The 24,524-nt window shown below is 40.8% G+C and overlaps 1 protein-coding gene across 1 annotated transcript in view; it reads left to right on the plus strand.

Moving 5' to 3' along the window:
* Positions 1-24,524, plus strand: part of ANKFN1 (ankyrin repeat and fibronectin type III domain containing 1) — a 393,710-nt gene that overhangs the window by 213,815 nt on the left and 155,371 nt on the right. The window contains exons 4-7 of the mRNA XM_060395103.1: positions 1,270-1,471; positions 5,278-5,488; positions 18,589-18,783; positions 20,538-20,651. Coding sequence (XP_060251086.1) covers positions 1,270-1,471; positions 5,278-5,488; positions 18,589-18,783; positions 20,538-20,651 — 722 coding nt within the window. The remainder of the gene's footprint in view (positions 1-1,269; positions 1,472-5,277; positions 5,489-18,588; positions 18,784-20,537; positions 20,652-24,524) is intronic.

The raw sequence follows: 24,524 nt of genomic DNA on the forward strand, positions 1-24,524 counted from the left end.
AGTGAGTCAGCTCTTCACATCAGGTGGCCAAAGTATTGTAGCTTCAACTTCAGCAACAATCCTTCCAATGAATATTCAAGGTTGATTATCTTTAGGAGTGACTGGTTTGATCTCCTTGCAGTCCAAGGGACTCTCAAGTCTTCTCTAGCACCACAATTCAAAAGCATCACTTCTCAGCCTTCTTTATAGCCCAATGCTCACATCCATGCATGACAACTGAAAAAAAAAAAAACATAAATTTGACTAGATGGACGTTTGTCAACAAAATGATGTCTCTGCTTCTTAATATGTTGTCTAGGTTTGTCATAGCTTTTCTTCCAAGGAGCAAGCATCTTTTAATTTTATGGCTGCAGTCACCATCCGCAGTGATTTTGGAGCCCCCCAAAATAAAATCTACCACTGTTTGCATTTGAAAAAAAAAGAAAATGAAGTCACTCAGTTGTGTCCGTGTCTTTGAGACCCCATGGACTGTAGCCTACCAGGCTCCTCCCTCCATGGGATTCTCCAGGCAAGAGTACTGGAGTGGGTTGCCATTTCCTTCTTCAGGGGATCTTCCTGACCCAGGGATTGAACCCGGGTCTCCTGCTTTCCAGGTGGACGCTTTAACCTCTGAACCACCAGGGAAGCCCTGCTGTTTACATTTGTTCCCCATCAATTTGCTAAGAAGTGATGGTATTGGATGCCGTGATCTTAGTTTTTTGAGCCTATGGGTACATGAGTACAAATTCCCCAAAAGTCTGGACACTAGAGTACTTCAATGAATCTCAGATAACAGGCACAGTTTAACACCTTGAAAGAAGAAGATCTTCAGGAAAAAACTACACTCTCTTATACACCCAACAGAAAATAGCGTGTAAAGTATAAGTAGCAAAATTCCAATTATATAAAGCCAAGAAGAATTGAACAGACACCCTGGGTTATAGAATTCAGATACTACCTCCCAGTGGGACAGAGATCAAAAGATTTTGAGTAGAGGCTCAAATCATACATATGTTTGTATGTGAATGTATATTTATATAGTAAATGGATGTTGTCATTTCATTCTTGTCACCAATTAGCTGTATGGCCATAAACAAGCTGTTTCCCTTCCCGGGGCTGCAGCTTTCTCATCTGTAAGGTGAAAAAGCTGGATCTGATGATCTCTAAGTTCCCTTCCAGCTATAATATTTTTATTAAGATTCCAGATGGTTAATGGAGATGATAAAATTCTTTGTCAACTTATAATTACACTATGTAAATTATTATAACATTTGATTTTTCTCCTCCTAGGAATTGTCGTGTGAAAATGACCCAACAAATGCAAAATTTACATCTTTCTCAGTCAAAAAAACATAGCGCCCCTTCGTCTCCCAATGCTGCCAAACGCCTGTACCGGAACCTCTCAGAGAAACTGAAAGGAAGCCACTCTTCATTTGATGAGGCCTATTTTAGGACAAGAACTGACCGGCTGAGTCTCAGAAAGACTTCAGTGGTAATAAAACTCTTTTTATTCCCATCTTGGTTTGATTTGTGCAGTTGTGTTTGGATTTAAGGAGATTTTAAGATGATCCTCATTAACTTCAGAACCTGATGTTTGCAAGTTTATAAATGTTGAAAGTCAAGTAAGGCAGTAACTGCACATATATATGTTAGCCAAAGTTGGAATGACTGGGAGATTTTCCCTTTCTTTTTCTTAATTTCTTTTCCTTTATTTTCCCGTAGTTTTTCTTTCTCTAATAAACCGAAGAACTCCCAAAAGAGCAGTTTGACAAATAGAGAGTTTGAGATCAAATAGGCTTTCTTGGGAGATCCAGTGTTCATTCAAATGCTGAGTAAACAATGAACGGTATTCTATTTACTTACTTATAATGTATACCCATCTGCTTTCCAAAGGCTTTCGAGACAGAATCCAGGCAAAAAATGCAAATATATTATATAATGGTAAATAAATCGATAGCAGTGATAATAATAGGGGACAGTAAAGGAGTAGGAGAGGGACAAAGAAGGAAGAAAAAAAACTAGAAAAAGAAAATAGTGAGGTTAGGAAGAGAAATAGATATACTAAAAACCTAGGCGAATATAGTACCTGAAATTTATCATTACATTTATCTCTGAGTTCCCAGTCCGTCACAGCAGAAAGGAAAGGACAACTGGTAATAGCATTCCATTAGCTAATAATTGAAAGTATACCAAATGATATCTTCCTGTTGCTAAGTCCTCTGGCCTTTATAAGATACAGTGAATTATGTAATGGAAAGTAAAGAGTAGTACTGGGGTGTTATAGACATTCTCATGTAGGAGGTTCTTGTATTGCCCCTCAGTAAACGCTGAGAGCATAACATTAACATGATCAGGAAGGATGTCGATGCAGGGGTTTATTTCATCATTTGTTTGAGCTTAAAACAGAAATGAGCCCTAGCCTTCCCGGACAGAAGCGTACTGGAGTTCACCAACAAAAGCATGGAGAAGGAAATGACTTAAGAGTGAGAACAAATACTGGCGTATGAGAAATTAGACGTACTAAGAATCACAGACAAATACACAACTGTGTTGTTTGGAGAGGGAAGCATATTAACTCTGCACTTTGGTTTCCAATTATTCTCATTTCAAACACATCTTCTAGGAGGACTTGGTTAAGCTATGGCCTAAGCATCAGAGGCTCTTCAGCTTAGCAGACTGTCGACAAAACACTTTTCCAATCAGCAGAGTGCCATGTGGCAAAGAGACCTGCATACCAAATAGCTCCATCCCTTCGGTCCCCATTGTCAAAACAAGTATTTGCAGAATAACTTTCTGTTTTCCTCAAATTTCATTCGTGTGTTATGCACTCAGTTAAGCTGACCTGCAGCCTCTGATGAAAAAAATAGATTTTTGATGAGACTGAAAATAAAACCTGCCAACCTTAGTACTTGGTTACTAAAAGTTTAATCAGACAACCCATATGCTAGGTCAGGACCGCTGGTATTTCAACATGTTTAACCACCTGGCAATTCCTGGAGAAGATACCAGATAAATGTATGAATAGTACATGTGTTGCTCTTCTCCCATGAGCTATAAAAATATGTATTTGAGAGAATTCTAAAGGTTTTCTCCTTTGTTTACTACTAATATTCTGAAAGAAATTTTCAAAGGAAATATATTGTCTCTAGCTACATTTTTCTATAGGTGATTTGTATCCTATGAATACTGAAATTTTGGCCCTTTCAGGCAGTAAAGCAGTTTGTTACCTAATCCACTGAAACCTTTCCTGAATACTACCTCTTGATTCCCTGATCTGAGGTTTCAGAAATGCAAGGTAATCAGTGACTGTGACTCCAGGTTGAGAAAGCGTGGAGGTTAGTACAAAGGAGTTAGGGAGTCAGTTTGCAGGCTGCTGCTGCTAAGTCGCTTCAGTCGTGTCCGACTCTGTGCGACCCCATAGACGGCAGCCCACCAGGCTCCCCCGTCCCTGGGATTCTCCAGGCAAGAACACTGGAGTGGGGTGCCATTTCCTTCTCCAATGCAGGAAAGTGAAAAGTGAAAGTGAAGTCGCTCAGTCGTGTCTGATTCTTCGCGACCCCATGGACTGCAGTCTATCAGGCTCCTCAATTTGTAAATAGCGAAGGGACATGTAGAACTGTAAATTTTAGAAAGATTACTCTTGTATGGAGTAGTGATGGAGGAGACTCAGACAAGAAACCAGTAGGTCGTTGCCGTAAACTGGGAACAGTCTGAGCAACAGTCCAGACATGGGGATGGAAAAGGAGGGGCTAACAGAGAAAGGGCATGTGCTCTCAATCCCAAGCTAGTCATAATGTAAGTTACCTGTGCTATGTTATCTATGCCAGCATTCTCCATACTATATTTTGTAGAACGTTATTCCAGAACAGTTAAAACAAATACAATGAAAAATATGTTCTGTGAAAAAAATTATTTGAAACAGGTCATACTTCTCACCTATGAAAGGATCATAATTGCATATTAAAATTAGTAAAGGTCTTGGGACTTCCCTAGTAGCTCAGGGGCAAAGAATCTGCCTGCCAATACCCAAGACACAGGTTCTATCCCTGACCCGGGAAGATGCCACTTGCCACAGAGCAACCGAGTCCATGCACCATAGCTATTGAGTCCACACCCTAGAGCCAGCGAGCCTCAACTACTGAGCCTACAAGGCACAATTACTGAAGCCCGTGTGCCCTAGAGCCCGTGCTCCACAAGTGAAGCCTCTGCAATGAGAAGCCCAGGCACAACAACTAGAGAGGAGCCCCCACAGCAACACAGGTAGAAAAAAACCCATGCAGCAACAAGGACCCAGCACGGCCAAAAATAAAAAAAAATTAGTTTTTAAAAGATGTGAAAACATAATAATATACAGAAAATTATGTTCAGTCCAGTCACTCAGTCATGTCCGACTCTTTGCCACCCCATGGACTGTGGCACGCCAGGCCTCCCTGTCCATCACCAACTCCCGAAGCTTAAAACTCATGTCCATGGCGTTGGTGATGCCATCCAACCATCTCATCCTCCATCGTCCCCTTCTCCTCCTGCGTTCAATCTTCCCCAGCGTCAGGGGCTTTTCCAGTGAGTCAGTTCTTCACATCAGGTGGCCAAAGTATAAAATAAAATTATTTTTTAAAAGATGTTAAAAATAATAATAATATACAGAAAATTATGAAATGTAATTTATTTTAAAAAATCAGCAAAGACCTTGAGAGCTCTTACAGTAAAATAATGCAATAACGTGATTTAATCTAATGTTGACCAAATTCATTTGACCACGTGTTACTTTCTTCATAGGACACCTCATAACAACCTCCTGAACAGTATTCCCCAGAAGACTGCTTTGAGAAAAGCTGATGTCTGCTTTTACCTATAGGCTATATACTGAATGTCTCCATGCATCGAAATGTACAGATCTTTTCAACGCTCGTTAGAAAGATGGAGGGAGGGCCCAACCGTGTTTGCTTTAGAGACCTGGGAGTAAAAGGGCTTCTCCGGTGGCTCAGTCAATAAAGAATCTGCCTGCAACGCAGGAAACCCAGGCTTGATTCCTGGGTCGGGAAGATCCCCCGGAGAAGGAAATGGCTACCCACTCCAGTATTCCTCCCTTGGAAATCCCATGGACAGAGGAGCCTGGTAGGCTACAGTCTAGGGGGTAGCAAGACATTGGACAGGACTTAGTGACTAAACCACCACCACCATCATTCCACTTAGAAGTGGAAATGTAGTCCCTGAAGCAGTCCCTGAAATCTACAACAGCCAGGCCATGAAGACAAGCTGGTCTGTGAAACTGTGCTAACCTACTTCATTCTTCTCCAGAACTTCCAGGGCAATGAAGCCATGTTTGAAGCAGTTGAACAGCAAGACATGGATGCTGTGCAGATCCTCCTGTATCAGTATACACCGGAAGAACTAGATCTCAACACACCCAACAGTGAGGGGTTGACACCTCTGGATATCGCCATCATGACGAACAATGTACCCATTGCTAGGATTCTTCTGAAGACAGGGGCCCGAGAAAGTCCACACTGTAAGTAAGCTTGAGAATAAAGCATATACTATTAAGGCCAGACCCCAGTTTTATGCCGCTGGAGTAGTTGTTACTGGCCATTAGAATGATTCACTAACCGTAGGCTCTGAAATCCTTTACATGTTTTCATAAACTGTCATGCAAATAGTGCCAGTGCTTATATGTCTAAACATCCAGTTACATTTTAAATAGAATATATGGAGTGGTATTGAACAGGAACCTCAAAGGTACTTCCTCTTAAGAATTGAATGCAAGTTTTAAGATATGTGAAATACCCCACACAAGGCTATAGCACAGGAATTATACATAGAAAAAAAGAATGAGATAGAAAAAAGAATAAGCATGTGTGTGTTAGTGTCTTTTTATTCAGTCAATACTGGGGTGGCTCCATTCATTTATTCACTTAATCGACAAACACCAAAAAAAGGACTTGTGCTAAGTACTTGGAATACAGTGGTGAGCAAGATAAAAATCTCTGCACTTACAGAACTTATATTCCAGTGGAGGAGATTTCCAACAAGCCAGAAAATAAATCAAATATAAATTCAAATGGTGATAAACACTATGGAGAAATAAACTAAATGAATGGGTAGAGGTTGATAGAGTGGGACTATTTTAATAGAATTGGGCAAGAGGAGTCTCTCTGATGTAGGGACACTTGCTCCTGGTCCTAGGTGATATCAAGGAATGATCCATGAGAAGATCTGGGGGCTAATTCTAGGCAGAGTGAATGGCAGGTAGAAAGGTTCTGAGGCAGGCAGGAATGAGATGGCCATGTTTCTGGAGAACAAGAAGGCCGGAGTGGCTAAAGCAAAAAGAACACAGTGGAGAGTGATGCTGAGGGAGACGTCACCAGGACCAGATGGTTCAGGATTAGAGAGGCCCCGGCGAGATGCTTCACTTTGATTCTAAGTGTGATCGAGATGTAGTGAAACAGTTTAAGCAGGCGAAAGACACCTTCTGGGGAATTCCTTGGCAGTGCATGGTTAGAACTCCGCACTTTCACTGCTAGGGCCCAGGTTCAATCCCTGTCAGGGAACTAAGATCCTGCAAGCCACATGACATGGCAAAAGAAAAGAAAGACATTCTGCTTTACATTTTAAAATATCCCTGCCGTGCTCTGCAGAAAAGACAAAGTGATGGGAGCAATTGTGAAATTGTCAAAACCAGCTAGGAAGCCATTCTAATGGTCCAGGAGACAGATGCCAGTTACTTGGATTAGCACAGCAGTGACATTGATGGTGAGCAGGGGTGGAATTCTGGGTGTATTTTTTAACAGCTTCATTGAAATACAATTTACGTGCCATACAATTCCCCCACTTATCATGTATAATTCAAAGATTTTTAGTACAAGCACAGGCTTGCGCAACCATCACCACAATCAATTTTAGACCATTTTCATCATCCCAAAAGAAATCCCATACCCTTCAGCTATCACACCCCCACCTGCCCACTCCTCTCAGCCCTGGACAACTACTTTCTGTTTCCATAGATTTGCCTATTCTGGACATTTCACAGAAATGGAATCATTTAATATGTGATCTTTTGTGAATGGCTTCTTTCTGGAAGTATTTTGAAGTAGAGCGGATAGTACTTGCCAAAGGGAGCTGCTCTGGGGCCATCGACCCTGCCCAGGAGTGGATGGGATAAAATCACACAGCCCTTGCCCTGTGCCAGGCACTATTCTGAGCACTTTACATGTATTGACTCCTTTAATCCTCACACAACATTCTGAGGTAGGCACTCACATTCCCCTAGGTGCAAACTCTCTGACCCAATGACCACAGCGGCTCTGAGCCACCGTTTTTATGTTTCCTAAAAGAAAAAAGTAAACTCATCAAATTGTTAGTTTGACTAATACTGATTCACTCACTTCCAAGTGGTGAGACCCAGAAGGCTGAAAGAGAAGCAACAAATATATAATTAGAGGTCACATCGATGCTCCTAAATTTCATAAAACCCCGCCACCCAAAGACTAGGTACAGAGACAGATCCTTGTATCAGAAAACTCTTTCTTTTAAAAATGCTAAGCTCACCACATCCATGTCCAAAAGAATGAGGACTTGGGTTCAGTAGCATGGGGCTCTTCAGTAAGAGCTCCTTCGTCAAAGTACCGCTTCTTTTTAGTGGAACTGGAGGATTTGGATGGATGGGCAAAGAAGGATGGAAGAAATGAGAAAGGTTTATTTGCTGCCTTCCAATTTATGTTGCAATAATGTCTGTCCCAAAGATCCAGTGAGAGAGCAGTGGAGAGAGAATCAAGGGGTCTGAACACAGAGAATGCAGACTGAGCCCCATTCTATAGGAACAAGGGGACCATTCATCCAGATGTTGCCTGCACTGAGCTGGATGAAACATTACTCTTACTTACCTGAGACGCTACAAAAAAATGTCTGCATTTTCCACGAAACCAGTAAGACTCCCAATCCCCCCCCCAAACCCCTTTGTGCATAATTAAATCTCCATAAAAGAACCCAACTACTAAATATCTAGTTAAACCAAAAGAAAATTCATTGAAAAGACCCCTGGTTTTTCCTCATTCCCTGTGGGATGATAACCACAATATCATCACCAAGTTGTAAAGGATAGTGAGAGAGAAACCCAGCTTTTAGCCTCTGGGAAATATGATACCTAAGTCACCTTGGCCACCCAAAACGTTAAAGAGACAGGATCGTGCATAGACTCCCACATGTGTAAAAATGGCAAAAGACAGCTGATTGAGGGACTATGAAATCACCACATACATTATCTCCCGTTTTCACACTGGCGCTTCAGGATAATGTTATTAACTCCATTTTGCAGAAGAGGAATTTGTGATTCTGAGAGGTTATGTGACTGATCAAAGGTCACACATCGAGCAAATGAATAAGGGTGTCAAGGATTGAAGTCCAAGTGTGTGGGATACCATACCTGGGTCCTGCTGTGCAAATTTGCTCTTTCCAAGTAACCAGTATGGAAGGCTGTGGCCACTAGGCCCCTTTCCCTTCCCCTTCCCCTTTTTTGCTATTTGCTAAAACTCCACTGTGTGTTTCTTTGTTCTGTTCTGCGCACTGAGATGCCATTTCTGTTGGGAAAAAAGCAGGATAGAAGAACACAATCTGTTTTCAGGGATTTTCAATTCACTTTATATATCAAGTAGAAAAGAAATCAAATTGCTTCTGTGCGTATGAGTCAGCCCATGAGAAAAAGTCTGGCAGCCAGAGCCAGGTAAGCAAGCACCTGTTGCAAACTGTTCCACAAAAGCAGTAGAGGCAGGATAGAAGAGCAAAAATGATAATAATAACAATGAGGTCTTAAGTTCTTAGAGTATGTTACACATTGCGAAAATGCTTTTGCCTACATCTGATCCTGACCACTGGTTTGTGAGATGAGAGTTGCCTGAAATAACAAAAGACAAAGAATTCATCCAGTGCTCCAAAGCTAATAAGTGGTGGACCCGCAATTTGAACCCAGATCTTCTATATTAAATGCTTTGGCGTTTAGTATTAAATGTATTTAGTATTTGGTATGAAATGTGTTAGGTATTTGTAGAAAAGCATTAGCCCACTTCCTGACACAATGTGGATATTCATTTCCTTTCTTCCCTGACTCTCCTCCATCTGCTCATCTTCTATTGCCTGTCAAATAGTCAGGATTTCTAATAGGGTAAAATTTCTGTCTTCCCTTCCCCTGTGTGTTCCCTTCTGAAAACAGCCCAATACTCTTTTCACTATGCCAACCAAAGATTTCAACATAATTCAGAAGAAAGTCCTCTGTATTTGTCTCCATTTCAAAACAGGAATCACAAAAACACAGATACGTTTGGGGACTTAACCTCCTAAGCCATTGGTCAGGCATATTGTCCAGGTTTTAACCCCTCAATTCATAGAGCTATATGGAGCTGTTCTTAATAAACATGGCTTGAAATTCAGCCATGTACATTTCCTTATTCGTAAGGGAAGTGCCAGAAGCGGCCACCCAAATTTGCACACTGCCCCAAGGTTAAATATATACAGAACTTCAGCCTGCTCATTAGATGAATCAACTGTCTTTATTTGGCAACTTTTTTCTGTTCCTCCCACCTTTAGGTGAGCAGCACAAAGTAATATTCATTCCTTCTAGAAGAAAACATCAGCCATTATTGAAGGAGAATCCCACATAGGTGTGCCGAGCTTAGGAAACAGGCCCAGAATCTCAAAGGACCAGACCTAGGAAAACTAATGCACAGAAGTACTTCAGAACACCTGGGGACTATGCTTTTGATTTTTTCACTCGCTCAGTATCCCCCTTACTATAACACATACTCAGTTGAACAACTGCTATCTGAGCAAGACTTGTTCCGTATCTGAAAGTCCCCTGTCATAAACCCCTCCCTTCTTCCAACTCATCCTGCCCTCCCCTTTGACTCACACTTCCACAGTCTCCAGAGGAGCTTACTGAATCGTCAGTGCTTTTCTGAGGTTGCTACCTATTTGGCATCATTTAGGCTCTCCCCACGGACAGAGGAACCTGGCAGGCAGAGTCGGACCTGACTGAGCAGCTAAGCACAGCACAGCATAAGCTCTATAAACAGTGATCATAAAGAAACTAGTTCTTTTGGGACACCTGTCATGTGCAAATCTGGTCACTCACATGAATGTTATCTCATCTTTTGATCCCAACGCCTGGCACATAGTAGGAGCTGAGAAATTTTCAGGTGAAATTTTCAGACCTGTCGTATGCTGTTGGGAATCACAGGTACTGAATTTCAGCCCACGTACATGTGTCCTCACACACACAGTGTATGAAGAAAACTTTGTCTTCCAGTAATTTACACTGTGGGGAACCTTCTGTCGCTGCCGTTGCTGTGTCTTCCAGGCACTGTTTTGAGACTTGGTTGCAGACATAGCCTGACTTTTTGTTTTTACACTGATTCATAACATGGCAGACTGTTCTTCTTTCTGCCCTTTCGGATAGCCGCATTCTCCCTTCGGCCCAGACCCTCTCCTCCCTCTCTGCATTCCATTGTGAACTCCTCTCTCTTGCCTTCCCGTGGATACTGCCTGTGGCACTAGGAAGTGTCTCCCAGAATTAGTTATGTTCAGTTACTTCATAAAATACGATCGCAGAGTAGCTGTCATCTGAGTGTGGTGCAGACACCAATGTCAAAATTTGGCAGCCTTGTCAGGATGCACCGCTCATTTCTGCAGTAGTCAAGGGTCCTTGCTGGTGCTGGGACTGGTTCAGGGCACGTCTAAGAGGTGTGACTATAAACTAATGAGGCTGGCTTTACGTAAACAAACACACCAGAAAGTCTACAATCCACACGAATGTTATCCTGTAACAGGGTCCTCATGGGAGACCCCACACTTGCTTCAACAGTGCTGCCATTGCTCTAAACACTTTTCGATTTGTCCTCAGAGCCAGTTTATGAGAAAATCTGACTCGTTGCTTAGAGTCACACCTGATTTTTGTTCCAAAACAGCATTGCTCAGCGTCCTCACCCTCCCTGTTTACCAGACGTGGCTTCCAATGATTTAGAGAGGTTTCCTGAAATCAAATCCACCCTCAAAAGACAATGATTTTCAACCATTATTACTATGTAAAGGACAAGGCTTAAGCAGATCTCTAGAATGAGTCCCCAGATATTTTTGTCTGCTTCGTTAAAATAGGTGTACAAACCATCACCCTGACTTATGAACTTGCTCCTCCTCAGACCTTATCCCATACTGCTCAGCCCTCACCTGAGCAGGCCTTCACTCCATATACGCACACCTCCACTCCATTCCCTAAGCACCCCTCACTATCTTACTAGAGGGCCTTTGTATGGCCATTCTCCATGCTTGAAAAGATTGAGAGCTTTTAATCTTGATCATTACATTGCCAACGCCTTCTTAACATTTCAGTTCAAATTTCACAGCTTCAAGAGAGGCTTTCTTTGGCCACCAAGTCCAAGGTCTAAAGTCTCTTTCTTTTTTTTCCCTTGAGTTTATGGGGATCTTTAGTCTCTTTTAGCAATTTAAAGAGGTTGAGAGCAGTGATAGAAAGAATACAGAAAAAGGATGTAAAGCAAGAACTGTTCTCCATATCCACTGTTTTGGGCATGGGAGGCCATTTTTTTAAAATAAGATTTTACCTATTTCATTTTTATGTAGATAAGTGTATTAGGCTAGACTTTGCTGTAGGAACAAAAATACCCTCCCCCAATTTCAGTGAACTTACCACAAAGGTTTCTGTATGGCTCACACAAGCTTGCTTAGGTTCAGGCCACCCTCCCTGGGCAGTTGACCTCCATGCTTGAGTGAGAGGAACTGGGTGGCAGAGAGTTGAACATAGGTCTTAAGAGTTTATTCTGCAAGTAAAGCCACTTCTGATCACATTAGTTTATTTTCGTTGTCTGCATAGCACTGAAATCACCATACAATATTTTCTCAGTGTTTTGATTTCCTTATTTTCTCTCCCCTCTGCATTAGAATGTAAACTCCAAAGAGCAAAACTGGTCCCATTTGTCACTCTATCCCCATCAAAGAGTAGGCACTTGATAAATATGTGTTTAGTTGAACTGAATAAATCCCAAGAATACTTTTACTTCTTTCGAAGGGTGTGAATACATGATTAATTTCGAAGGGAATAATTTTACTAAATATCAAGTGAATTTACCTCTTTTATTTCCAAATAACTTTTTAGACATCAGGTGTCCATACCCTAAGTTCCAGTCACTTGCCCTTCAAGAGTTGATCACTGCTCTTTCATTCTTTTGTTTTTAATTTTTAAATATTCCTGCAACACTGAATGTATTCTCCTTTCCCAAAATTAAAACATACATAAAGTATAAAGATACCTTTGTTGGCCAGCCCAACACCACATGCATACATGCACACACCCACTGTCTAGGCTTCTGTCCCTCGATTCAACCAACATAACCACTGCTCTGCTCTAAAGACATGATTGCGCCAGAGGATCCATTTCCAAACTTACTCAAGTGACTGCTGGTGAGAGGCCTGTGTTCTTTCTGTATGGGCCTCTCCATCGCACTGCTCCCTAACATGGCAATTGGCTTCCCCTAGAGGACATTATTCAAGTAAGAGAGAGAGACCAACCTAGATGGAAGCACCAGTTTCTTTTGCAACCTAACACCAGAGGCGATACGTTATCACTTTTGCTGAATCTTGTTGATCGTGATGCCCAGCACAGATCAGCTCTGGCACAAGGTGTGAATACTAGGTCTCTTGAAGGCTGGCTACTCTACTACCTATCTAAGATTGCTGAGAATTAAATGCAGTAGGTTTAAAACGTTTCCCCGGCACATGTTAAATGGTCAAATAAATTGTTAGCCAATATAGCTCTCAGAAACAAAATAAAACAACCCAGGATTTTCTGGTAGAGAATTTAAATATTTCACCCATCTGTTGTATGGTCTGTGCTGTGAAAACACTGTCCAATATGGGCACTTTTTAAAGTTTGTAGGATTTTGTGTTCTAAAACTGCACTGTCAAACATAGACATACGACGGTCGAGTACTTGAAATGTGTCCAGTCCAAATTAAAATGTGTTTTAAATGTAAAATTTACAATGAATTTTTAGGGCTTAAATACCATATATATAATTAATCATTTCCTACTGATTCCATGTTGAAGTGATAATGTTTGGATCTGTTAAGCTAAATATATCATGAAAATTAATTTCACCTATTTCTTTTTGCTTTCTTAATGTCACTACTAGGAATTTTTTAATGCTGTGACACACTATATTTCCATTGGACAGCACTAAAAACTCAGCAGAAGTTACAGCTATCTTATTTCATCTTTAACCCCTCTATAACATTATTGAAAAATCTGCTTTGGATTTTCTAAATAAGTTCTTCAATTATTTTGTGTGTTTGTTTCAGAGAAAATGTCCATTTGCCCCTTGGAGTTTGGGAGACGTGGGCAGAAAGTCTCTCTATGTCAATAGCTCTAGCTTCTTAAAGTGCAACAATTACAACTTACACTGTATAACGTGGACTTTGTGAATCCACGTTCTGCTGAAAGTAGCAGAGAAAAACATTCCAGAGCCCCATGTCCAAGCTGTAATGAGTTCGAAGAGAAGAAAGTTCACAGTAATTGAAATGAAACATTTAATCTCCAAATCACTAAAACTCTTTGGGATTCACACTCTCAAAGTCCTTGGGAAAACCTGAAAACAAGACAGCGGGTTGAGACCCAAGTGAAATTGCAACTTACGTTTTGAGTTTTTTAATTAAAAAACATTTAATTATTTAAATATATCTATATTCCTTCTTTTGACATTCCTAGCTGGAAACAAGTCAGTTGTGAGGTTGTTAGAAGGTCGTCATTTATGATCAGCAAAGATAAATTTTATTAACTGCTATTCTTGGTTGCCCAAAGGATATTGGCTTGCAATGCAAGGTTTATACATAAGTGACCTTGTTTTCTCCTTTGAAATTAAAGATAGGGTTGAAATTGACACCACTGAGTATATGATATATTTTTGAATGGAAGCTAAAACAGAACATTTGTATCTGGGGCAAGAGATTTTTATTTTTTGATGGAAGAACACAAAGGTATTTTATAAAAACAAGTATTTGATTTATATTTGTGTGCCTCCTAAGTATAACACAGACCAGTGGGTTTATTAAAAATTATATAAACCTGTACTAATTGAGAGTCTTCTGTGTACAATGACTGGTGAGCAATGAGTTCCCCTCATGAAGAAAATCACACAGAACCAAGGGTACTATAGGAAGAGGCACCAAAGGCTAGTGGTAAACCTCCTTCTACCACTGAGTTTAAATGATTATCTTACTGCCCCGTATGTCTCATCAGTGAAAACAAGGAAAATGCCGATGACAATAGAAAAGGTATCACTACATTGCGACATAGCGTATCATTAGTAATGGGCAAATGTATTTTTTTAAGTAAGCCCAATGAATCGTTCCCTGAAAGTGTCAATAAAAAATTAAAATTAGTTTACATTTTACTCTCTTATATTTTTCAAACTTTAAGCAATTTAGGCCCAACTTCACTAACTGCAAGGTAAAAGAGAAAATTAAGACATGTAAGGCTACTAAGTAGTTGCCAATCAGTAGGTTAGATTCTGATGGTGAAGAAAATCCACTCGGGCTGATTATTACGTATCTCAGGATTTAAACAGTAACTGTAATTGTATTCTTTGAACACCAAGTTCCTGCCCCTCCCCCCATTCCCACCCCAGTAGTTAATTAGCTGGGCAGGTCTTAGAACAAATACCCACTCAGAAACACTGGGTGGTAGAAATGCTGTTGATAATTAAACACCACAATAGCATGGAGCCTATTTCAGGAGCCGCCGAGTGGTCTTGCCCCAGCCGAACCGCTCACCACACACTCACAGACCCTCTATTGTGCTGGCTATGGCTGCACAGAGGGATAGTTGCTTGACTGGAGAAGGGCTCAGCTGCAGTAAGAGTGAAAAGACCGAACCTCGCAAACAGGTACAGGAGTTCCGGACCCAAGGGGAAAATATCCAGAGACTAGAAGGAAAAGGAGAATGGATCCAAGAAAGAGAAGTGACGGGCAGAAAAACTGATCACAGAATAGACATTAACCTTTCTAGTTTCTCTGTCCAAACAAACCACCAGAATAAGCTCACCAAGCTTGGGCCAAATAGATAGCACTTAGAAAAGAGCAATGCATAAAGGATAGGTTGATTTGCATTCCATTTGGGTTTAGAGGAAGTTCACTGAGTTTAAGGTTTTTAAGTTGGAACATCATCCCACCTCCCTGGATATCAGTTTATCTTTAAAAATAAGAGGGCTGAAAACGTTCTCATTCTGGGTGGAAAAAATAGGAATAAGAGTCCCCAGACAATCTCCAAGGTGTCAAAAAGCTTAACAGACGCATCATTACTCAAGATAAAACTACAGTCTAATCTGATTATTGTATTTACCTGCTTCTCCTTAAAACATTAGTTTGTTAGGTTTGATTATCTAATGCTGAACAGATGCTTCTATTGGCACTTATATAGGTCATTATTAATAGGGAGAAAAATGATTGCTTTAAGTCAGCTGATTTGGCAGTCAATAAAGAAAATCTTTCAAGAGAGAGTGTTTTATTAAACTATTAAAAAATCCATAGGATAAAAATAATAAAAGGTTTGCTTGGTGAAATGGTTTGAAACCACTGGCTCAGTTAGTGCCTCTCCAACTCGTGCATGAAATTACCTCTAACGGAAGCAAGTGAGTAGGTATATTCCCAGGGGCACCTGGGAACTTAGCCTGGAAAAAAAAAGAGAGAAAGAGATCTATAATCTATCTTTTCTAATCTTCATTTTTTAAGGAATATGTTCCACTCTTCTCCATAATAGAAGAGCTTGTTTTAACTTCTAAATAATTTGCTTTCATCAAAAATCTGCCTAGAAAATTCAATGTTCCTGAAAGACAGGCATATTTATTGTGAGACTTCAGATATACCCACTGAACTCCATTAATACCACCACTATACTATGTTGTTTAAGTTAGATGTCTCAGTTTGAGAAGCACAGGTATCTAAACCATCTTGGAAAACTTACTCGGCCAGAAAATTCTATGTATCTTTCTTGCTATTCTATGAAGAGATGAATGCTTTATTTTAAAGCTTCAGAGTCCTTTTACCCCTACAACTCAAACAGCATCAAGTCTACAGTCTAGGAATAAAGGCAAAGTCTAGAAACCAAATGTGTTGTGCTAGGAAAAGCAGGGAAAAATTTCAGGGGGAGCCAAGCACAGCTCAAGAGAAGCTGTCCATCTGAAATGCCACCTGGAATTCACACCAGTAATAACTGTTGTGGATATAAAAATTAATAGGGGGGATTTCATAGTATTAGAAAAATTTATTTTTATAAATCATGTGTCTATCGCCCAAGTGTTGACGCATGCATGCGATTCAAACATCAAGCTCACAATAAAAAGCTCACTGAATGACTTAGCAAGGACAATCCCCCCATTTTGCCCATAATTTGGAGTGGAAGAAGGTGGGGGGAGTGGGTAAAGGGTGCAGTTACTGGGTCAATTAATCAACCTGAAAACCGTGACACAAACTCTGACGCCTAACCTATGTCTAAAAATACACAAATGTATACGAATTTGTTTTAAACTGTCAATGCCTATATTTAGGACCTTCCCAGCAAGGCTATAATGAGACTGTGTTTGAGGGCTTCAGTCATAGCAGACTCTACCATTAATCTGAAGTTAGTTAAATTAACAGCATTTAGTCCTGACTTGTCAATCTCGCTGCTTCAGGAAATTGCACCTTGAGGCTACTAATATTGCCAATTTTTCCACAGGAGTATGCGCCTGCGTGTGCGAATGTGTATTTTTTTTTTCTCCAGAACCTCTGTGTTCATACACCATCATCGCTTCCCTACACCCACAGCACTTACATTATCATTTATTCTGGCCTCCTTTAGCCTTCCCAAGGGGTTCTGCATAGCGTAGCTTCTCAGTGAAAGAGTTTTTTAGCTCTATATTTGTTTGTTTATTTTTTTGTCATGGCTCATGACTGAGGCTTTAAAAAAAGTGTGACAGTATTTAGAGTACATGATTGACTGCTACAGCAACGTGTATTAACCATGACCGATCTGCAGCAAAACACAGTCCTGAGTGTTCTAAACAGCAACTTTAAAAAGAAAGAAAAAACGAAAAAGACTCAACTAATTTTTCATTGACTTCATCTGTAAATAAATTGAGATTGATGCTAAGCAGGGGCAATAATAAATCAGTATTCATTTCCTGTAATTAATGCAAACATGCCTATGAACACACGGCAAGATGAATATATAACCACGTAATTTCCATTTCAAAATACACCTAAAATTTTTCACTTTGCGTTATCTTCAGAATATTTTCCCTCTTAATTAGAAGAATAACATGGTTAGATATCTTTCCCACCCACCAGGGGGAAATATTGTTTTGGTCACAGAGAGTGTCAAACACATTTTGGTGACCGATCTGCAGAACCTGGTTCTGCTCTGTTTCATTATTTGTGTGATCCTCTACCCTATGCATGCTAAGGCTCTCTTCTCTTCTTTAAACTAACCAGGAAGAGCTCCACTGAAGTGGCCAAGTGACCACCTAGGCAGGCCCTCACGTGCATGAGTATTCTGAGTGGGCAGCAAGAAGCAAACTCCCAATCTGACATAAAAACTTGAAATCTGTCACTGACATGAACGTTCACTCACACAGGGCAGGTCGGGTAAATAATATGATGTGAATCAAATAAAGATGATCACACACACTGAATTAAAAAAAAATACCAAGCCTGACAACCTCTCTTGGCAAGAGGAGTCAATATAACTTGCTCTCTTGGGCACGGGCATCTCTAGAAATCATTCGCACAGTCAGAGCACAATTAAAGGGTAAAATTGATCCAAGATCACACCCAAGTCATCCAACCATCAGGACTCACTAGTTCTATTGTGGCAGCAATAGTGGAAGACTTTGTTAACAATCCCTGGGTGGGGAAGTTCCCCTGGCAGAGGGATAGGCTACCCACTCCAGGATTCTGGGCTGGAGAATTCCACGGACTGTATAGTCCATGGTGTCGCAAAAAGTCAGACACGACTGAGCGACTCTCACTATGTTAGCAATAAATTAATTGACTAACAATAACAAAATTACCACCAAGAAAAATCCCTATGAGCTGGAAAGAATATAAAAACAGAAGATTTGATCAGGTTCTACAAAAACAAACAAACAAACAAAAAAAACAGCAAAAACCAAAAACACATCTTCAGCAGGATGCAACTTGCCTCATGGATGACTTTCTTTAAGGCCTTCCTAGTCCTACAAAGCTTTTGCCCTTAAGTGTTTGTACCTCTGAAGATTCCGGAAACAACTACGTGCATCATGAAAGAGAAGTGAGCCTCCTGCCAGCGGCATTCTAATAACCTCTGCTAGGCAGCTATCTGGGCCCCAGGGCAATGGGAATCTCTTAAACCAATATGTTTGCCATTTAATCTGGTTGTGTCACCAATTAGACCTTATCATAGTAAGATAGCTAATGATGAATATAGATTCCACTTTCCCCAGGCATTTTTAAAAACTCATAGTAGACTCCCAGATACCCTGTCAACAAAGCAGCGTTTCCCCAGAAAGAAAAGCGACTCAGCCCATTTCTTTCCTTCCAGTTGTCAGCCTGGAAAGCCGATCTATGCACCTCAACACACTGGTGCAGGAAGCCCAGGAGAGGGTGAGTGAACTGTCTGCTCAGGTGGAGAATGAAGGATTCAGTCTGGACAACACAGAGAAAGAGAAACAGCTGAAAGCTTGGGAGTGGAGGTACCGACTCTACAGACGCATGAAAACAGGCTTTGAACATGCCAGTGAGTATAAGCAGCGGACTTGTTCGTTTAACTAGACTGAACCCTCGTTTGAGACAGCAGGACTTCTTTCACTGAGTCTTTGCCCCTCGAGGGATCACGGATGGCCGTTGTCAGCCTCTTTGGGGCAAGGGTTCTGGGAGGCTGTCAAAGGGTCTTTTGTCTTGCTTGATTTTCTGGCTCCTGATAGGTTCTTTGACCACAGCCACGAGGCTGCTGGCTCCCCTCCACCGTGTCACACTCGGCTAGCACTCTCCACCCGCTACGCCCTAACGTCTAATGACCTGGATGGTCTGATTCCCTGCGTGGCTTTATTTTGAGATGTGGAGGTGGAAAAATACCTGTTTGCCTATTTGTCCAGTTTCTGTTTCAAGTTCAAGATTAAGTCGTTTTCAACTCTCTACTATATACAGCTTATATAAACTGACCTTCAGTTAATACAGCCAACAGAGAAGGATAACCAGCCTATGAATTATGCTTTCGTCTGCACTTGCATTCTCTTTACCAGCTCTTTTTGTTAATTTAAGAAAAGCTTTGTTTCGGGATAATACTCGTTAGCATTGGAAGGCACTGCTTAGTGTCACCCTGATATAAAAATTCACATACAATCCAAGCACTTGTGAAACATTAAACTCTTATTCCAAAAGCTGATCTTATTTAAGCAGCAAAAAAAAATTAGACTTGAAATGTTTAATCTAAGGAAAAGATCAGTTCATTAGTTTGGGAACTATCTGTCTCTGCTTCGTGATAAACACCAAAGGCAGAGAAATTCTTGTTTTCTGTAGTATTGTATTCTAAATACCAAATCTAGGCCTACTCCTTTCTCTTGAAGCAAATAGCTTAAGTACTATTAATGAAAGGTTGCTTTTAATATTAACAATCCCTTTAGTAATGCTAATACATGCTTTAAATAAAAAGCGTTTCAATAATTGTTGAAATTATTTTCAGCAGCTGTTTCAATAAATGCCTTTATCATTGTACCTCATTGAGGATAGATTAATACTAGAATTAATACTAGAATCATCAAATCACTAATTTGATGCCATTTTAAATTTTTTTTCTAAATTAAAAAACATCTTCTGGGTGTCAAAAAGTACTCTGAGTGATAGAAGTCCTTTAAAACCTGGGGTTAGTGGCCATGACATTTGCCCATGAAGCCTTTCTTAGAAAAATGGTACCTGATATCATTGAAGGCAAAGTGAGAGCAAGTCAAGGTAGCATCCCATACTGGGAAGAGCCCGAAATTGGGCATCTGAAGCCACAGACTTTCATCCTAGCTATGTCTTTGCTGTGTTCTTGAACCGGGAATTTGCCCTCATTGGGTTGAAGTTTCCTCATCCTAAACGTGCGGATGTGGTTACGCATTCTTTCTACCCAACAGGGTTGCAAAAAGGCTCCCGGGAAATGATTCGCATGAAAGTAGTCTGTACCTCCAATATTGATTCCTGCTAACACTTTCTGACCTCCTCTCCACTGGTCCAGCCCAATCTTCTATTGTGTTTCTAAGGTACTTTGAGAAGGCTTAACTGGTATTATTTACCCCTTCAGAAGATGTTCTAATGCTCAAATAAGACCACGATGGCAACAAATAAAGACCATTGAGACTTCTAATGAAAATGCTCAAAGGCAAAAGCTATTAGGCTCTACAAACAAATGTCTCCACAGTGTGCGTTTCAGGGTATCCTTTGAAGAGACAGGAACATTGTTTGAAAAGGATTTGCTATGTTAAGATCCTTGTGTTTCTCCTTCTGTCCCAGGAGCCCCCGAGGTGCCAACCAGTGCTTGTCTCGTGGTAACCAGCAGCACATCACTCACTGTCAGCTTTCAAGAGCCTCTTAGTGTCAACGCAGCTGTAGTAACCAGATATAAAGGTACTGGATTCCAACTTTTTTTGTCACTGCTTCTCCTTAAAATGCAAACTGCTGTTTGAGGATCAATTGCACATTTTCCAGGTTTGTTTTTTCTGCCGAAAAGATTTTTTTCATCCCATTTACTGTTTCAAGTTGAAGTATTTCCATAGGCATTCACACAGAGAGTGATAAGGTGAGGGAGAGTGTTACAGACGAACAGGATTGATATTTCATTCTTGCTTGCAGAGCACGCACCTCCTCTGTGTATAGCATTCACTTGTGGACAGTTCTGAGCAGGACACACTAAAGAAGCTGCCTCTGTCTACAGGGCTCAGAGGTTAAAGATATAGTACAAACTAAATAGGGGGCATATGAATTAGTAGCTGTAATAGCAGGTGACTAGGGTTGATAATTAAAACAACAACAATACTGGAGGTCAGAGAAGGAGGAGGGATGGTTAAATGATAGAATTGGAAAGGCCCCTGTGAAGGAGTGGCAACTGGGCCTGGCTCTGAAGGATGGCTGAGATTTGAACCAGAAGATATTGGAAGGAAAGTGAACTCCAAGTGAAGGGAACAGTGAGCGCACATACCAAAGCAAGAACATTCCAGAACAAGTAGAGAGCAAGGGAGCTAGCAGTGCAGCGGTTCCAGGACAGAGGTCATAAGTAGAAGCAGTGAAATGTACAACTGGAAAGTGGAACTAGGGTTAGAAGGGAGGGATAGAATGAGGCTTGAAATCAAGATTAAGGAATTTAGACTTTATCTGATGAACTCTGCAGACCACTGAATAAGATAGGAACAAAATCAGAAGCAGATTTTTCAAACATTTAAGTTCCAACACTGTGTGTGATGTAGCTTCCCAGGTGGCACTAGCGGTAAAGAACCCACCTGCCAACGTAGGAGACATAAAATACATGGGTTCGATCCCTGAGTCAGGAATATTCCCTTGTCTGGAGAATCCCATGAACAGAGGAGCCTGGCGGGCTACAGTCTATAGGGTCGCAAAGAGTCGGACACGACTGAAGTGACTTAGCATGCACGCACATACTGTGTCTTGGAAGACGTGTGGATTTGGAATAAGGAAATGAGTTAGGAAGCGATTATATTCAGGAGAGAGGTCACGGCAGCCTGCCCTGACTGCTATAGAAGCCCTGGGAAAGGAGAGAGCCCTCAGGAGGAAGATTTTATGGAGATGCTATGGGGATAACAGCCAAGGCTTACATGATGCTTACCATGCTCCGGGCACTGTGTAAAGCCTTTATGTGTATTAACTCTGTTCCTCACAACAACCTTATAAGGTAGGTACTGTTATGGTTCCCATTTGCAGATGAGAAAACTGAAACAATAAAATAAAGAATTTACCTAAAGACACAGTAGGGCCAGAAATATCACATGATGTTGACTCTTGAATGTGGTGGACAAAAAAGAAAGAAATCTATTTTCCTGATTCAGGAGGATGTGTGAAAATTCCCTGAACAGTTCTAAAACTTGATAAGACTCTCCACACGTATTCTGAAATGCCAGGCCACAAGGCAGAATTTCTGTGTTCAGGTCACTGCCATTCCCATGGACCACAAAAATGTCCACGTGGTGTATGCTTCCTTTCTCCTTCTAGGGCCTGTTCCCAGGAGGATTTTCTCTGTCTCCAAATTACCCACAATTTGTAGCTTTCTGAGTTACTTGGAATTTTCCAGATATCTCCACTATTTTTTATATCTTAGGTAAGACAGCATTGAATTATTTATCACTTTGGGTTTTCTGTGTCCAGCTAAGAGAGGGCAGCCTAAGGAAACAGCAGATAAATGAAACCACCAAGAATGGCTGCCCACAGCCATCCTTCAATTCAACTCTGATAATTTCTGTTGGATGCCAAGATTTTCTGAAATTCAGAGCAAGTGTTTGCAGGCAATATTAGACATGACATTTTCCTTTCTTTCTACCTCCCTCCAGCTCAGGGCTTTGATAAAGAGTTTCATCAATGCTGCCCAACTTGACATTTTCTTCTTACGTTTGATTAGTGAGCTATCAGGAGCTAATTTATCCAGACTGTCAGCTATTTAATACCCAACCATAATGCCAGCAAATTCAATCAACATTCACATATTAACACGTATCATCTCAGGAGACTTGCATTTGGGTGAGGTTGAAATGAAAGGTCACAAATGGGTTTTGTTAGCAACTAGAGAGGCTTAATTAAGTATTATAAATAGAATTGTCTGTTGCATTATAGAGTAGGTTTCCTCGTGTTAATTTATAAGGTCATAAATTGAGTCCTTAACCTGACCACTCTCAAGGGTTATTTAAAACAGCTGCCAGCTTACTGTACCTAGAGACAGCAGGACAGTTTTTAATTCAGGGTTGAAGTAATTATTTAATTATGGAAATACTAACAAAACTACACTGAGACAAGGCTAATTATTTTGTTTGCGTTAAAAGAGAAGAAACAATTAAGAAATCCACAAAATGAAGTGGCAATTATCTAATTGGTTAGAGGGAAGGTTTAACCCTGAGTATTTAGAGTTTGGCAAAAACATATCACTCTCCAGAACTTTGGGGTTCAGCAAAACCTCAAGCCTATTTTGACAACTGGATATTTTGCCCCTTCATGCTTAAGCCAGTTTTTGAAAGAAAATCTGAATCCTTCTGTTGCTTCTTATTTACATTCAACTCATCAACATGTGTCTTTTTTGTTTTGCTTTTTGTTTTCAAAAAACGTTCACTGATATCCAGGAATCTTTTAAAAAGCATCTCTTTATACACCTTCTTCAGGCCCCAGGGTTGGCCGAGCACCAGGCCAACAGGCATCACAACTTGGAGATTAAAGCCATCCATTTCAGCTCAAAACCCAGAAAACGGTTTTGAGTGAGACTCTCTAGACTCTCTGCCTGCATGTTCCTTGAAAACAGTAAAACGGAGCTCAGAGAGCTAGTCTGTTTCTAGCTGTTTCTTCCTTGGATTCCAAGAATGCTTACATCTTTTGGTCCCATCTCACCAGTTTCCATGGCTTACAGAGCAAAACAAGAGTTATTTCAGATGCTCTGATGCTTTGGACAAGTGCCAGAACTTCGTTCCACATTTTCTCCTTGCTGCCTTGGGTGACCTACCCAGAGCTCTTATTTGCAGAGGACATGTCATTTCCCAGTAGTCCCAAAGCAGAGAATATTTTTAAAAGTGACTTTACTGCTCTTTGCAGGGCTGAGGGTGGATAGGACGGTATCCTTTAACAGGTGCAGTGCAGCGTGTGTTTTCCATCTACAGGATGATTTCTTTTCTAGATTTTTTTAGAAAAGCAGGCCTTGAAGTGGTGACACTTTGCAATCTGCCAATGACAAGACGCTGTAGCTGCTCCGGTACATGTGGGCAGTACCTTGGTTTGGATGATGTCCTTCCCCGCCTCTCTCCCCATCTTGTTCCCTAAGAGATTAGAAACTGCCTCCCTGATTCCTTCCTACAAAGGCTTGAATAGCAAATTATTTAACTGCTCCTCATTTCATGGCATTTTCAAAACTAAATTAAAAAGCACGTTTTCCCGCAGAGACTGCCAGGACCTTTCAGGAGCTGGTAGCGTATCTGCTTCTTCAAAGACCAGGCTGGTGCTTCTGCCAACCACTTCCTCCAGTTTTTCTCAGAAGGAGAGGAAGCCAGAGGATTCCAGAGAGATGTCTGGGGGCACTGCAGCTTCTAGAAGGGAAGGTGCACCATTTGCACATTAAAACCCTCAGGGCTGATAATTTACAATGATAGTGTGAACTTGATTATGACTGGATCGCTTGGGCCATCTTTTCATAAGACTTAAGAAAAATCTGACTTCACAAGGCTTGGGTACACACTGCTCAGTACTTTATACTATTTTTTTACCCCTTCTATTTTCTTCCTCCTATATGCTGTAATT

This window comes from Ovis aries, chromosome 11 (genome assembly GCF_016772045.2).
Source record: "Ovis aries strain OAR_USU_Benz2616 breed Rambouillet chromosome 11, ARS-UI_Ramb_v3.0, whole genome shotgun sequence".
Taxonomy (NCBI): Eukaryota; Metazoa; Chordata; class Mammalia; order Artiodactyla; family Bovidae; genus Ovis; species Ovis aries.